This window comes from Nelumbo nucifera, chromosome 7 (genome assembly GCF_055504915.1).
Source record: "Nelumbo nucifera cultivar China Antique chromosome 7, China Antique-T2T, whole genome shotgun sequence".
NCBI lineage: Eukaryota > Viridiplantae > Streptophyta > Magnoliopsida > Proteales > Nelumbonaceae > Nelumbo > Nelumbo nucifera.
Genome location: NC_142655.1, coordinates 1,314,273 through 1,328,102, shown reverse-complemented (window position 1 = coordinate 1,328,102; position 13,830 = coordinate 1,314,273). Strand labels below are relative to the sequence as shown.

General features: G+C 38.0%; 1 protein-coding gene across 6 annotated transcripts in view; it reads left to right on the top strand.

Moving 5' to 3' along the window:
- The first annotated feature begins 2,787 nt into the window (after positions 1–2,787).
- GCT (RNA polymerase II transcription mediator) overlaps positions 2,788–13,830 on the top strand; it is a 57,340-nt gene continuing 46,297 nt past the window's right edge. For 4 of the 6 annotated variants that reach the window (XR_016078322.1, XR_735226.3, XR_735227.3 and 1 more), the window contains exons 1-7: positions 2,788–3,124; positions 8,331–8,449; positions 9,006–9,079; positions 9,219–9,358; positions 9,447–9,533; positions 9,674–9,761; positions 9,836–9,919. Coding sequence is in view for 2 of the 6 variants with exons in the window: in XM_010259354.3 (XP_010257656.1) it covers positions 8,426–8,449; positions 9,006–9,079; positions 9,219–9,358; positions 9,447–9,533; positions 9,674–9,761; positions 9,836–9,919 (497 nt within the window). In the remaining 4 variants the exon portion in view is untranslated. The remainder of the gene's footprint in view (positions 3,125–8,330; positions 8,450–9,005; positions 9,080–9,218; positions 9,359–9,446; positions 9,534–9,673; positions 9,762–9,835; positions 9,920–13,830) is intronic. The other 2 variants (XR_016078323.1, XM_088891074.1) reach the window with 1 other exon arrangement.

Genomic DNA, 13,830 nt, shown 5'->3' with positions numbered 1-13,830 from the left:
TCTCTGGTTCATCTCTTGCAGGTTCATTGAGCCCGTCATTGCTGGTAGCCAGATCATCTCCTGCAAGGAGCAGCCGGATTGCGCTACATCAGGTAACAAAGTGGCGAACTAGTTTCGGTGGAGATCAATGTCTGATGATTAGGTATCAAAGATGTGGTGTATTACGATACTGTACATTAGTATCGATTCTGTAGAAATCTTGATTTGATTTTTCTCGTTTGTTCTTTTTTTTAAATTCTTTTTGTTATATTTGCATTTGTTAAAAAATTGAAATTAGGGTTTTTCATCAATTGGGTTTTATTTTGAAAATTTGATGAGTAAAGGGTAAATTCAATATTTCATTTTTTATCATATATCAATTGTTAAAAATTTAAGGGTAAAATACAAAAACGTACCCTCAAATTTCTAACAATCATAAAAACATCCCCTATATTTTTACTTTAACAAAATCCTCCCTTGAATTTTTTAAAAATTCAACAAACATCTCCCTTCCGTCACTGATCCAAAGGAAAAACGTTAAACCCATGCATCAAATGTTTTTAAATACCCATTTTACCCTTTTTAAATTAGTTTATATATTTCTTGTCTTTTCGCACGAGTAGTGCTGGCCTCACTCAGCTTTTCTTGCTCCCCACCACCTTCGATTCCGACCACTCTGGGGCCCTTGATCTGGTCCAGGGACAGCTTGGACAAGGAGATTGTAAGGACACCATCCTCCAGCTTGGCCTTCACTGACTCTAAACATTTTCTGTTAGCTGGAACTACCTCCATAACTTGTGAAGATGTACAATTATAAGAGTTTTCTGTCACGAATTGTCGGAAGTGCCTCCAGAACTTGCGAAGATGTGCAATTGTAAGAGTTTTCTGTCACGAACTACCGGAACTGACTCCAGATACACATGTGGCTTTAAGAAATTGACGGTAATAGCCAATTTCGGTGAAGTTTGATTGAGTAACTTTCGTAGCAAACTACAGGTTCCGCCGAACACTGATCGCTTCCAACGAAAATGAATTCAGTGAACCTTGAAGAGAAAAAGAGATGTGCCTCTGGCGACGATTAGCCGATGACTATTCTTTATGTTCTCTTTCACTCATGGCTTTTACGTTATTATCGTTGAAAATTTGAGTGTCCTCCTTGGTAAAAGCGTTAACTCGATGTTTGTCCACAGAGACCAGAAATCAAGGCAGAACCCCAAATTTTCCAAAAATATTTCAGACGAATTCTAAGATCAATTTATCTTTTCTCCTACTCGAGACACCCAATTCCTTGTTGTCCAGTCATCCCTTTTTTTTCTTATGTTCAATGTCTTCTTCTTTTACTCTTCTTTTGCATTTTCAACCCCAAGGAGTTATTTGAACAGATGTTCCTCTCTAACAATCAAAGATTTTGCTTCAAACGTTCTTATCTCCCCTAACAAATGGTTCATCTGTGGATTCTACCCGGTGGTCGGGCACAAACCATACAACTTATCAATATGGTATACCAACTTAATGGACATGACTGTTGTATGGATGGCCAACCGAGACAGACCCGTCAATGGTCATGGATCCAAAGTTTCGCTGCATAAGGATGGGAAAATGGTGTTTATCGATGCTTACAGCTTAATTGTCTGGTCCATTAACACATCCGATGTTGATGATTACCGATTCCCGGTACCCGTCCGATGATGATACTAAGAATTTCATTCAGCAACAGGAACTGTACTCTAATTTCTCATTCATTACAGGATGAAGCATGGTGGAAAGGTATGGGAATAAAATAAAAGAAAAAGAAATGCTAAAGAGGGGGACATGAAAAAAAAAGAAATGTAAAGATAATGGAAGAAAAAGGTAAGAGGGAGTCTAGAGATTCAGACCTAGTCGACGGATGAAAAACTGAGGATTGATTGGTAGAAGCAAAGAGGTGGATTGCTTCGGGTTACAAATGGAAGGAATTGAGGGAAGAAGAAAAAGAGGGGGGAGAGAGAGAGAAAATGATCGATAAAATGGGGACCATAGTTGCAGTAGTGGTATGAGGTGGTCATAGTAACTCGGCCACTATTGCTATTCAAATAGATGAAATTGGTAATCAAGGTAACCGAGGGGGTGTTTGCAGTGATAGAAGACGATGGAGGATGAGGAGGAAGGGAAGAGATTAATTAAGAGAGAGAGAGAGAATGAAAATGAGAGGAGAAAGGATGGCCGGAGGTGGAGATTGAATTCAATCGCCGTCGTTGTGTATTTCAGTCAAGGATAGGGGAACGATGAATAGTGTCATTTCGTGTTGGTGGAGAGAGGGGGAGGGAGGAAAGTTAAGGAAGAGGGAAGGCGGGAGGGGGGAGTGCACCGCCATTGTGCGTCACGAGGAAGAAGATGAACAGTATTCGAATTATGAAATTGCTAAGATAGGGGTATTTTAGTAATAGAGCATATTAATTCGTAAAAGGGTATAATAAGTATTTTAGAAAAATTGATTATCGCTTTAACGTTTTTCGTCTTGATTATTGACGGAAGAGAGGTATTTGTCAAATTTTTTAAAAATAAAAGAGAAATTTTCGCTATAATAAAATTATAAGAGAAGTTTTTATGATTATAAAAAACTTCAGGAGAGGCTTTTGTATTTTACCAAAAATTTAAGGTACTCTTTAGTGTAAACTGTAAAGATAGAGTTACTCAAATCATAAGACTACACATGCGAATGACCTATTCGTGTAAATCTAACGTGTAATTATTTCATCGGCCCCACAGCCTGCATAACAGCGTGGGACGTTCAGCTAATCCGAGTTCGAATCAGCCGAAGTGACGTCTTGGTGGGGACACTGCAATGCATCTAAGGCTATGATTCTCGGTTATAGTCCTGCGCTGTGTCGTAGCGAAAGCGAAAGTGAATCCAGTCGATCAAGGGTTTAGATGGTGGGGGTCCTCTGGTAGAAGACTACGGAGGAGAAATCAAATTTACATCTCTCAGCTCTCAAGCCGCGAACAGGAGAAAGGCTTGTTTCTAATTGTAATTCTTTTCCTTGGTCTCTCTCTCTGCAACCAAAACAGGGCTTCGTGCCCTTTTCTACTTTCCTTTTCTCCTATCTCAAGCACACTCGCAACAGTGGGTGAATTCATGATTATTTTGCCTTAGTCCAGATCGACAGTAAGTTCTCCCTTTCCCTATCCTAGTTTTTTCTCTTCATTTGTCTTTAATTTCTAATATGCTTTTGTTAATTTATTAACTTGTCATGTATTTGTTTAATTTGCTCTTAAATATGTTGAATTTTTTGTTACTACTCGTCTTGATTGCTAGTTTCTACTTCAAGTAGGTAAGTACCTAGAATTTCCATTTCTCTAACTTATCGCGACGACTAGGTGCCTTCCTGATTCCTAGATTCGCTTCAGCGCCTTAACGAGTATGCCCTCGTTAAATGCTTGTTTCACGTGTCCTTACTTCAATGAATGGTTTGCTGTTATGGGGTCACCACAAACAAGGGAGCCATTATCAAACAGTCGCTATTACGCTCTTTCTTTGCAAAGTGAAGGCCGTGGGCTAATTGTTATGTATCATTCTTCAATGGTGTTTTTGCATTTTGCAGACTGTAGTCTATGTTAACTTATATGTGAGATTGCATAAATGTCTTAAATTTAAATTTTATCTTTCTGTGCTTGGCTATTTGGTGCCTTGCATCACACTGATTAAGGAAGATAAAAATGACTAATCATTATCTCACTACAACACTGTGCAATATGCTGATAGCTTCTTTAATCTATCATATCTAGTGGATGATAGAACCTGGATAGATAGCAAGATTGGCTAATTGGTGTATATCTAGGAAAGAGAAAGGTCTAGGTTTGAGGAAAGGAAGGGAGAGGAATTTGACCATTCTTGAAATAAACTAAAACAAGAGTGAAATAGAAAAGAATCATACAAATCTGGGAAGAGGAAATCTTCATCTAAGCCTTGTCCTAACTATATGGGGTTGGCTACATGAATGATGAATCCTGTTTTGCCATTCCATTCTGTTCAGTATCATATCCAAAAAACCAAGAAGAGGAAATGCAGAAACAAAATAACTGACTTACCTCCTCTTGTTTTGTATCGTTCTTCACCTTTTTCTGTTACATGTCATTTAGAAAGCCACCATTTACTTTTCTAGGTAGAGATAAATCAATTAGGTGGATGATCTTGCTGCAGAGGGTATTAATCAGATTATTCTCGGTCATTTTGAACCCTTCATGCATCTCTAATTAATCCACTTTCAATTATTGAAGGGTTTGAATGGGATAGGATTTCTGCTGAAATGGGCAAGTAGATCAGAAGGCTTTCTGAAGGGGAAGGAACAAAATGGATGGCTACTACTATGACCAAGTATGAAGTTCCAACTTCCAAGCATTGATGCCTTCAAAGTGGCCTTTTGCCAAACCTGCTGGGATAATATAAGAGAGGTTTTATTTGGGGTCATTGAAGGGTTTACCAAGGTGGAAATGATTAAAAGCATGTTTTTACCTCCCTTGTTCCTAAGGGGCTGGACTTAGGGAGCTTAAAAATTTCATCATGCCCATATGCTTGGTGGGCTGTCTCTATGGGCATGTTTGTTTTTTGGTAAATGGGGGGGGGGGAGGGGGAGTTAGTAAATGTGAAAATGGTTCCCATTGACCAACAATGGGAACCGGGTGGGTAAGTAACTTTCCCATTTGGGGGGAAGTTGCTAGCACATGATGGGACAATATTGCCCCTTCTAATTTTGTCTTTTTAAGGATACGATGGTCATTATTTCACTTACTTAGGAAATAAAAGAACACAGATAAATACACTTACTTGGGTAAGTGTTTCCTGGGAAACACTTTCTCGGGTAAGTATATTTACCTAGGTAAATGGACAAAAGAAAAATGAATGGGGCCTATAAGATAATTCTTAAAGTTCTTTTTGAGAGAAGTGGAGGTGTGTTGCATAGAGTGGTGCTGCCCCTCTCCCAATTTGCCTTTGTGAAAGGACAGATAGATTATTTCCTCATCTTTTTGAGAAAAAGTTAACCAGATTTCATTAGATAAAAAACAGGAAGTACATGAGCAGATGTACTACACAGAGGAAAGAGAACTTAAACAGCAGAAAAGCAAAGTTACAAGGGGGGAAGCCTGTTGCTGTATAAATTTTCTAAACTTGCTCCAATTTTAGCTAATCCATCTGCAATATGATTCAACTACCTCGGTATCCACATCAGATTTGCATTTAAATTTTCCAAGGAGTCTCTTGCCTCAGCCAGATAATGACTCAACCTCCAAGGACCCCCTCCTTATCTTTCAGCCATTTGATAGTATTAGCAGAATCTCCTACAATGGATAATTTCTGAATGCCTAATCTTTTTATTATTCTATTTCCAGTGAGCGCTGCCATCACTTCAGCCTTTGTTGAGTCTGTATTACCTATTGGGCCACTGAAAACCCAACAGATATTACCCTGCTCATCCTTCAAAATACCACCTATCCCAGCTTTGCCTGGATTTCCTGCAGCACTGCCATCCTAGTTTAGAATCATCCCTTCTTCAATATGTGATATCTGTAGTCTTTGGGTTGGTTGAGGGTGGGTTTGGAGAAACAAGATCGTTTGGATATTTCTGTTAAGATCATTGAGAGAGAGAGTCCTTGAAACATCTCAGAATTAACAGTCAAAAAATTGCAATAAAAGGAGATATCTGAAATTAATTCTTCAAGAGATCTGATTTTGTTGTCAAATATGCGCCTGTTTCTTTCCTCCCAAATTCCCCACAATACTGCATGTAACACAGTTTGCCAATACACTTTACCTCTTCTGCTCAAACATGAACCATGCCACTGATTGAGGAACTCCTGAATATGCTTTGGAGAGACCCAACTGTATCCAGTCAGGTTTAAGAAGTGCCACCAAATCTTTTGAGAAAAATTGCAATGAATGAGTGTGTGATCTGCTGATTCCCCTTCTCTTAGACAAAGCACACATGCATGAGGAGAAATATATGACCTACCCAGGCTTTTTTTTTGAAGAAGATCACTAGTGTTTATTTCCTCATCTTGGCCGTGTACCAAGGAAAACTCCTAAGGTTGTGGTGGAAAAATGTTGTGAAGGAGTTTAACAGTCCTAGGGTTGGCAACTGCAACGTCTCGATGAAGGTTGTGTCTGTTAGGTAAGTAGGCAAGGTGGAAGAGAGCTTGGAATTTTTAAATAGATGCTTAGTAGGAGGTTCATACACTTGGATCCTGATATTAGAGATGTGGATAAATGGGTGTGACACAAGGCATAGTTCAAAATATAAGCCTCTTTAAGAGGGGGAAAATGAGTGGTTAGGGGGAGAAGGAAGAAGAGGAAGGAGGATCTCATCTTTTTTCTTTCTTTCTTTTTTCTTGACACTGGATGAAAGAGGATATTTGAGGAGAAACTTGGACTAGGGATTTGAAGAAAGAGAACATAGAGAATTTGCCACTGGGATTGGGGGCCCACATCCTTTTCATCCTCACCAGAAGTATAACGAATAACATTATTTAAAATGTTAAACAGATTAATGGCTTCCAAGGATCCTGGATCTCAGGGTATGCACAATCAGGAGAGGTTTCCATTCTCCCAAACTACACAATCTATCAAAAGCAAAACACGAGTTGTTCTCCCCACCACAGGTCTTTCCAAGATTTTACCCTTGAACCCCTCAACCATAGTTTTCAAGGCGCCAAGGTGAGGTTAGGCGACAGGGGGCGCCTTGTCGCCTAGTCGCCTAGGCGGGTGCCTAAGCGTCGCCTAGGCGGGTGCCTAAGCGTCGCCTAGGCGATGGATTTTTTTTATGTAGAAAACATAGATCCTAGGGTAGTTCCCTAGGTACCATAACCATATTTCCTTAATAATTATTCATAAGAAAAGTATAGAGTTCATGTTAAAGTATAGAAAATCAACATATTCATGAGAAGAAAAAGAAAATTCAAATAATATAGGGGCTGAACCCTTATTTTTGTTATAGGAAAAGAAGAAAAGAAGAAAAGAAGAAAAGAAGAAAAGAAAGGAAGAAAAGAATAGTAGTAGTAGTAGAAAATGTTTTGATTAGACAAAATTATAAGTTCTTCCTTATTGGTTCAGGTTTTAAAGTCTTTGAGGGTTCAATACATCGTTTAGCAATGTTTCCATTAATTAAACCCTAACAAATAATAAAATAATAAAAAGAAATTAGTATATAAATACACAAAATGAATATTTTAGTTTAATAGTGCCTATTTTATAATTATAATGTCAAAAAATAAAGAATAAAAAAGTATTTTATAATACATAGTACAAAACTGTTTGGCGATTAGGCGAGGCGAGCCTCAAAGGGCGCCTTGTTGCCTAGGTGTCGCCTAGGCGTTGCCTTGACAACTATGCCCTCAACGGGTCAAATCTAATCTGTTGCAGAAATGAGGTAGGATAGACATAATTGTCTTCCATGGGCATTTAAGACTGGGACTTCTGGCAATCCCAGAATTCCACCCATTAGATTTCAGCCCATGAATGCTTCTAAGCACCAAGTGCCACAATGCCTTGTCTTCTCTAGGAAATCTCCAAAGCCACTTTCCTAGGAGTGCTAAGTAGATTGTTATACAACCTTTTTATAGATATGAGGGTGGGCCTTAGCGCAATGGTTAGGTTGCTCCATTGCGACCAGGGTGACCAGGGTTCAAGTCTTGGAAACAGCCTCTCTGTATGTGCAGGGGTAAGGCTGCATACATCTGCCCCCTCCATACCCTGCATTGGCAGGAACCTCGTGCATTAGGCTGCCCGTTTTTACAATTTTTGTATAGATATATAGGAGAAATACTTGGATGATTTTGTGAAAATGCCTTCTGAATGTATAGTTTCTCATTGTACATGAGCTATACTTTCTGCATGGTTCTTGATATAACCAATAGAACATTTTCCATTACCTTTTCATAAGAGAAAAGAATTTTAAAAATGTTGAGATGCATCCACACAGAAAAAAGTCTTGTTGCCTATCCTTTCATGTGTAAGATGGAAGCTACCTTTTCTAGCTTGTAAACATAATCCTAGCTTAGCTTATTGTGGGTGGATTCTAGATGCATCTGAATTCTGAAAACTACCCATGAGGGCCAAGAAAGTCTGTCTGTAATGATCTAGTTTGTCTTGCCAAAGGTTGGTAGACCAAGGGTTTACTTGTAACTTTTTATATAGAGTTACTGATAAACAAAACAAAAAACAAATGGAAAGAAAAGAAAAGAAAAGAACTATTTATGCAGTCAAGTTGATAATTCAGAATCTTCATTTGTCAATTATGTATGTGTAGTTTGTGGTGTTTTATTTCTGTTATGATTTTTTCAGTCCATATTCATATAAAAATGGTCTTATGCCTTTTCAGGTCTAGAGAGATGCACCTGAGGCTTTAGCATTGCTGCCTAACATAAGATTAATAGCATCATAAAATCGCAGCGGGAGTTCTGGCATTACCAAGTAATGTGGACGAATGTTTTCAAAATTGTATTCACCTTAACTCATCCCCTGTTTGTATAGCATCTTCATTGTTAAGGATTTTAGTAACTTAGATGTAGTATTTTTGTTTTTCTTAATCTTATTATGCTTAATCATATGTTTTCGTGGATCTATCTACCTAGTTCTTCTCTCTCTTAGTTCCTTAGATTGTTGCAACAATGAGAATTTTTACCTGGTACAGTCAAAGATTACCTGGGCTAAGGTTTTACCCAGCTAGGATCCACACTGACCGGATCAGGCTAGGTTAAGGATTATAGGGGTTGAACCCACCAAAAGATAAAGGTGTAAATGTCTAGCCTCTCGAGAATCGATAACAAAATGTCTAGCTTCTAGAGAGATTTTTAATTTATTTATTTTTATTTTTGGTGGAATTAACCCTTCCTATATTTAATAGGCTTAATGTGGCTAATTTCTAGAAGGGGTTGCCCTTGCTATCAGGGCCATTTGTCTTGTGTAACTGCTTTGAATCTTTCATGGTTAATTTAGTTCTCATCTAGTTATTTCATATGCATCATTTCTTACTCGTTATTGATCAATTATGCAGGGAGGTCTTCAGCAAATTTCCTGGTTCCAGTTTCTCCCATATGAATCTGATCTGAGCCCTCTACCTGAGAAAAGGTCTGACCTAAGTGCATTGTCTCATTCTTTTGTTCTCATGAACTTTCAATTAGGTGGAGAGGAGAAAATCAAGATATTGTTTGGTATGCTTTTATTGTTTGCAATTTACTACTGAAATTTGATTTGCATGGGTTTTCAGTGTGAAAGCGGATCAGAAGGATGCTGCTACACTGCTCGTACTTTCATCACATCTGCAATTGCAACAGGAAGGGCTTCTCAGTGCATGGACCAATTCCTTTGTTGGTCCATGGGATCCATCTCAGGGTATGCACAATCCAGGTAAATATTGTAACTAATTGTTAGGACTTATATTATGTTTAAACTCTTCTCTCCTATCCTACTATGCTTTACTATGTGAAATACACAGATGAGAAAATCAAACTCTGGCTTTTCCTTCCTGGGCGCCATTCATCTGTTGTTGAGCATGCTCAAGCTGCAGTCTCCAGATTAAGAGGTATTTTATGTTTGAGTTATTTGCACTATTCTGGTTTTTAATGTATTGTTTGCTACTACTATTTATTATTTTACTAGTTTGAGATTTAGATTATAGTCTTGATATTGATTAAATCCTGGAATGTTTTTTCATTACACAAGTTGTTGGAACTGGACTGTGGTTGGCCCCTGGGGATTCAGAAGAGGTTGCTGCAGCTTTATCTCAGGCTCTACGAAATTGCATAGAAAGGTTGGCATTCACTTGTATGATTTTTATGATAAATTCTCTACTTGGGACATGACATATTTTATTCGAAATGGCAGATCTATTAGGGGGCTTTCCTATGTGAGATTTGGAGATGTATTTTCCAGATGCCTTCCATTTTTGAGAGCTGAGAAACTTTTCAGGTTTGTGGTCATAAACATCTGATGTTGGATTAGTCTATAGGGGAGAATTTATTTGTTATGGACCTGTGGTCCACAACTAGGTGTTTTGTTCTCTCTTTACATGTGCAAATTATTCTTCTTTATCTGAAGGAAGTAAATGCCTACTGGAAACTACTTAATATTTATAATATTCTTTGCTGTCTTATTATTTTTTTTGTGCTGGCTACAAGTAAGGTGGGGTTGATTAACAGTCTGATGTATCCTTTTGAAGGTTTAGTATTGTTTCCTTGCTTTTCTTCTCATTGACAATGGTGTTAGTTGCTTTTCTCTGAAAAGTACTTTCTTTTGACTAGATGCACACATGTTTTCTTGTATTTTGGATAACTCTTATAGGATTTATTATTGGATTGCTAAAATTCTAAATATTTCACTTATTTAACTAATAACTAACAAGGGCAGTTATCTAATGTTGGTCATGGCTCTCTGGTGTCTTGTGAGGGTCGACTAGATATGGACCTACCGTGGGCATTTTTTTGCATGAAGCGGTTTCTCTCAGACTTGAATCCATGCTCTCATGCTTGTCAGCCTGAGGTTTTACCATTGCACGAAGCAATTTGCTCATGTTTTTTCACCAATAACTGTGAAGTTGTAATGAGAAATAAGAAATATACCAAATCAAGAGGCCGTATATCATTTTGGGAATGCCATCCCTTAGACAGCTTGCAATACAGGATCAGGCTCTTCCTAAGTGTGGCATTGTTAAGCTCAACCTTTTTTTTTGATGAATGATTAGGCAGTTTTATTAAAGAGATAAAAAAGGAGAGTACAAGCAGCCTTTGAGGAAGCACAAGATGCTACCTTCCCAAAGGAATGAGTACAGACCCTAGCACTATAATATTACAAATTAGCCCAATAAAAAGATGCCTGAGAAAGCCCTTCCTTAGCCAAAGAGTCTGACAGAGTATTAGCTGATCTGCTGACCCATTGAAAATTGACTGTCATGCTTCTTGTAATCCATTTTACTTTCCTCAGAAGATCTCTGTAGCCCCAAGTGACAGTGTCCGAATTCTGCTGCCAGCTAACTATTACCTTGGAATCTCCTTCAACTACCAGATTTTCCACTCCAAGTTGGCTTGCTATCTGTAAACCTTGTATAGCTGCTAGTAATTCAGCTCTTGTTGAGTCACTCACTCCTACTGGGCCTGAGAACAAGGATACAATGTTGCTGTTATTATCCCTCAAAATTCCACCAATTCCTGAATGGCCATGAGCCGAGCTCTTCACGAGCTACTCAAGCTCGGCTCGGATTGGTTTCAACCGAGCTTCTAGCTGAGCTTGAGCCCAATTTACAGGCTCGATTAATAAACGAGCCGAGCTCGAATATATAATAATAATAATAAAATTATGGAAAATAATATATATATAATAAAAATATTATAATTCTTAATTTTTAAATATCAAATAAAAAATATTTTATATATATAAATTTTCATTTTTATAAAATATTTTTTCTCAAATCGAGCTCGAGCCTTGTACTACCTTGGTGAGCTGAGCTGAGCCTCGTACTATTCGGCCTGGCTCGGCTCGAATCCACCCCTAGGCCCTGGGTTACCTTGACTGCTGCCATCAAAATTCATTTTAATTACTCCTTCTGGAGGAGTAGTCCACCTTGCCTGTGATCTGGATTTCTTTGAAGCTATCGAAGCCACCGCTAACCAGCTCCTCCGAATATCATCAAAGGAAAAGTCCATAAACAGTTCTGAAGTTTTCAGCCAATGGATGGTTCTGGTCAACTTTGATGGATTCTCAATTGGGAACCTGAGGCTTTCCTTAGTTGGGGAAGTTTTTAGAAACCATGGTGGTAAGGCTACTGCACTTTGTTATGGTCCAATTGGCTTTAGGGGCTTTATTAGAGTAGAAATTTTTGCTTTCTCCAAGGCCTAACTGGTACAACAGCCAGCCCTCAACTGTTGGCAATTGCTGGTCCAGTGCAGGCCGCACACATGCAGAGAGAAATCATCAAGCAAATGACTTAGAAGAAGAGTAAAGAACTCTATCCAAAGCTGAAATCGTACTTTCGGGATTTCTTGTGCTTGAATGAACCCAACAGAAATCCTTTCGTTATTTTAGAGAATGACAACAAGAATAGACTGTTGTATGATTAGATTCTGCTGCATATGTAGTTGATCCAATCTGCCAATAAAAAAAGCAGTTGATCCAAGCCTTTTCTCATAAGAAAAGACACTTTATTCCATAACTTCAAGTGGTCATATGATCATCACATAAGGGAAAAAGGCTTATGGCCTTAAGTTCCATCCATGAATGGAAATATAACAGAAAGATAAATATTATGGCTGTATGGTGAAAATTCTTAAGCTTGCTACTCGTTTTTTGTGTGCTATAAACTTGTAGTTCTCCAATGTTCCACATCAGTTTGTATTCCTTGGGTTTTGAGTGTGTAAGATTGGAGTTTGTTCTCTGGATTTTTATTGGATGGATGTTAACTGTTGGCCCATGGTCTCTTCCAGAGTGAACATTCAGTTCATATGGATTCAATGGTGGGCTAATTGATATTGGACAGTTTGGTTAGGGATGTGCTTTGAGGAATCTATTTTTGTTGGTGGACTGCCTCTTGTGTTAACTGTTTTTGCGTTTCTCATTGCTTTTTGTTTTTTAAACCATGCCTATTTTAGCCTTGCTTTAAGTTGTTTTTATCTTTAAATATGTTTTCTTGCCTTTCAAGGATTTCTTGGATCCTCTCATGGTTTCATTGTTTTGTGTCTTAAGCATGTCTTGTTGAATATGAGCTTTTGTTTTTTGTAGCAGCAACTAGGTGCTAGGAAATAGCTTTATTAGAACTAAAAAATGTATGTACAATCAAGAATTCTCCTCAAAAGTTGCAATAGAAGACAATAACAGGCCAAATCATGGCCAGAATGAAAGTACATTGTAGACAAACAGAATAACCGCAAAACTACTACATGACAGATGACCTCCAGTACAATTTAGATCTCCCAAATCCTCCTCTGGCTAGAGAACCAGTCAAAGAATTGGCAAATATTGATGCTCATCTGACGGCCTTATTAGTCTTTATGTTGAAGATCTAGCCTTTCTGATTGAAAATGGGTTCTGTATCTCCCTCAGATACTTCAACTTTTTGTTAAATCCAAAAGTACTCCATAATATTGTTTGTAGTATCACAGGTAGTTTTATAAATGTTGAAGTTTGTAAAGCAGTAAAAGTATGACAGCCATGTTGTCAAAGAGGATTTGTCATTGGCCAAAGAAGCATTTATTACTACTTTTGGAGTTCCATAGCTGTTTATTTTTAACCCCAAAATTTACTCCTGTGGAGGGGTGGCTGCTGTAAATTTTATAAATATATCAAAGGAAACACCTAGGATGGGGGATGCAGAAGCCTTAACCCCTTGAGAATAGCTAAATACAAATCGGAGATGAAATAGTGAATATTACAGGTAAAACAATGATACCCCAATCTTCTAAAACTCATCAAAAGCAAGCTAGTCAATGTGTAAGAAAGATAGCCAACAGCTGCCATCAGCTACACGATTCTCTTCATGTAAGGTGTATGAGCACACACACATCCATCAAACTGAGTAATTTCATAATTTCTCTATGGATGTATCAGAGGCCCCAATGAATGAAGCATTGATCATTCATGATGATACAAAGAATTTTTGAGTCAGCCACTGCTTCAACCTTCATGAAAGCTGTGGCTTGGGTCAAGAGTAATCCATCACAAAGAGCTTGAGTTTCTGCCATCAACTACTGTTCATTAGTGCTATATGATCATTTATTGCTACATGCCAGAAGTTTCTTGCTTAAGCTGTAAATAATTTATTACTATATTGTCGTTTTTGAATTTTGTGCATATTACTAATTCAAAATCCTTAGATGTTTGTACAGATTTGT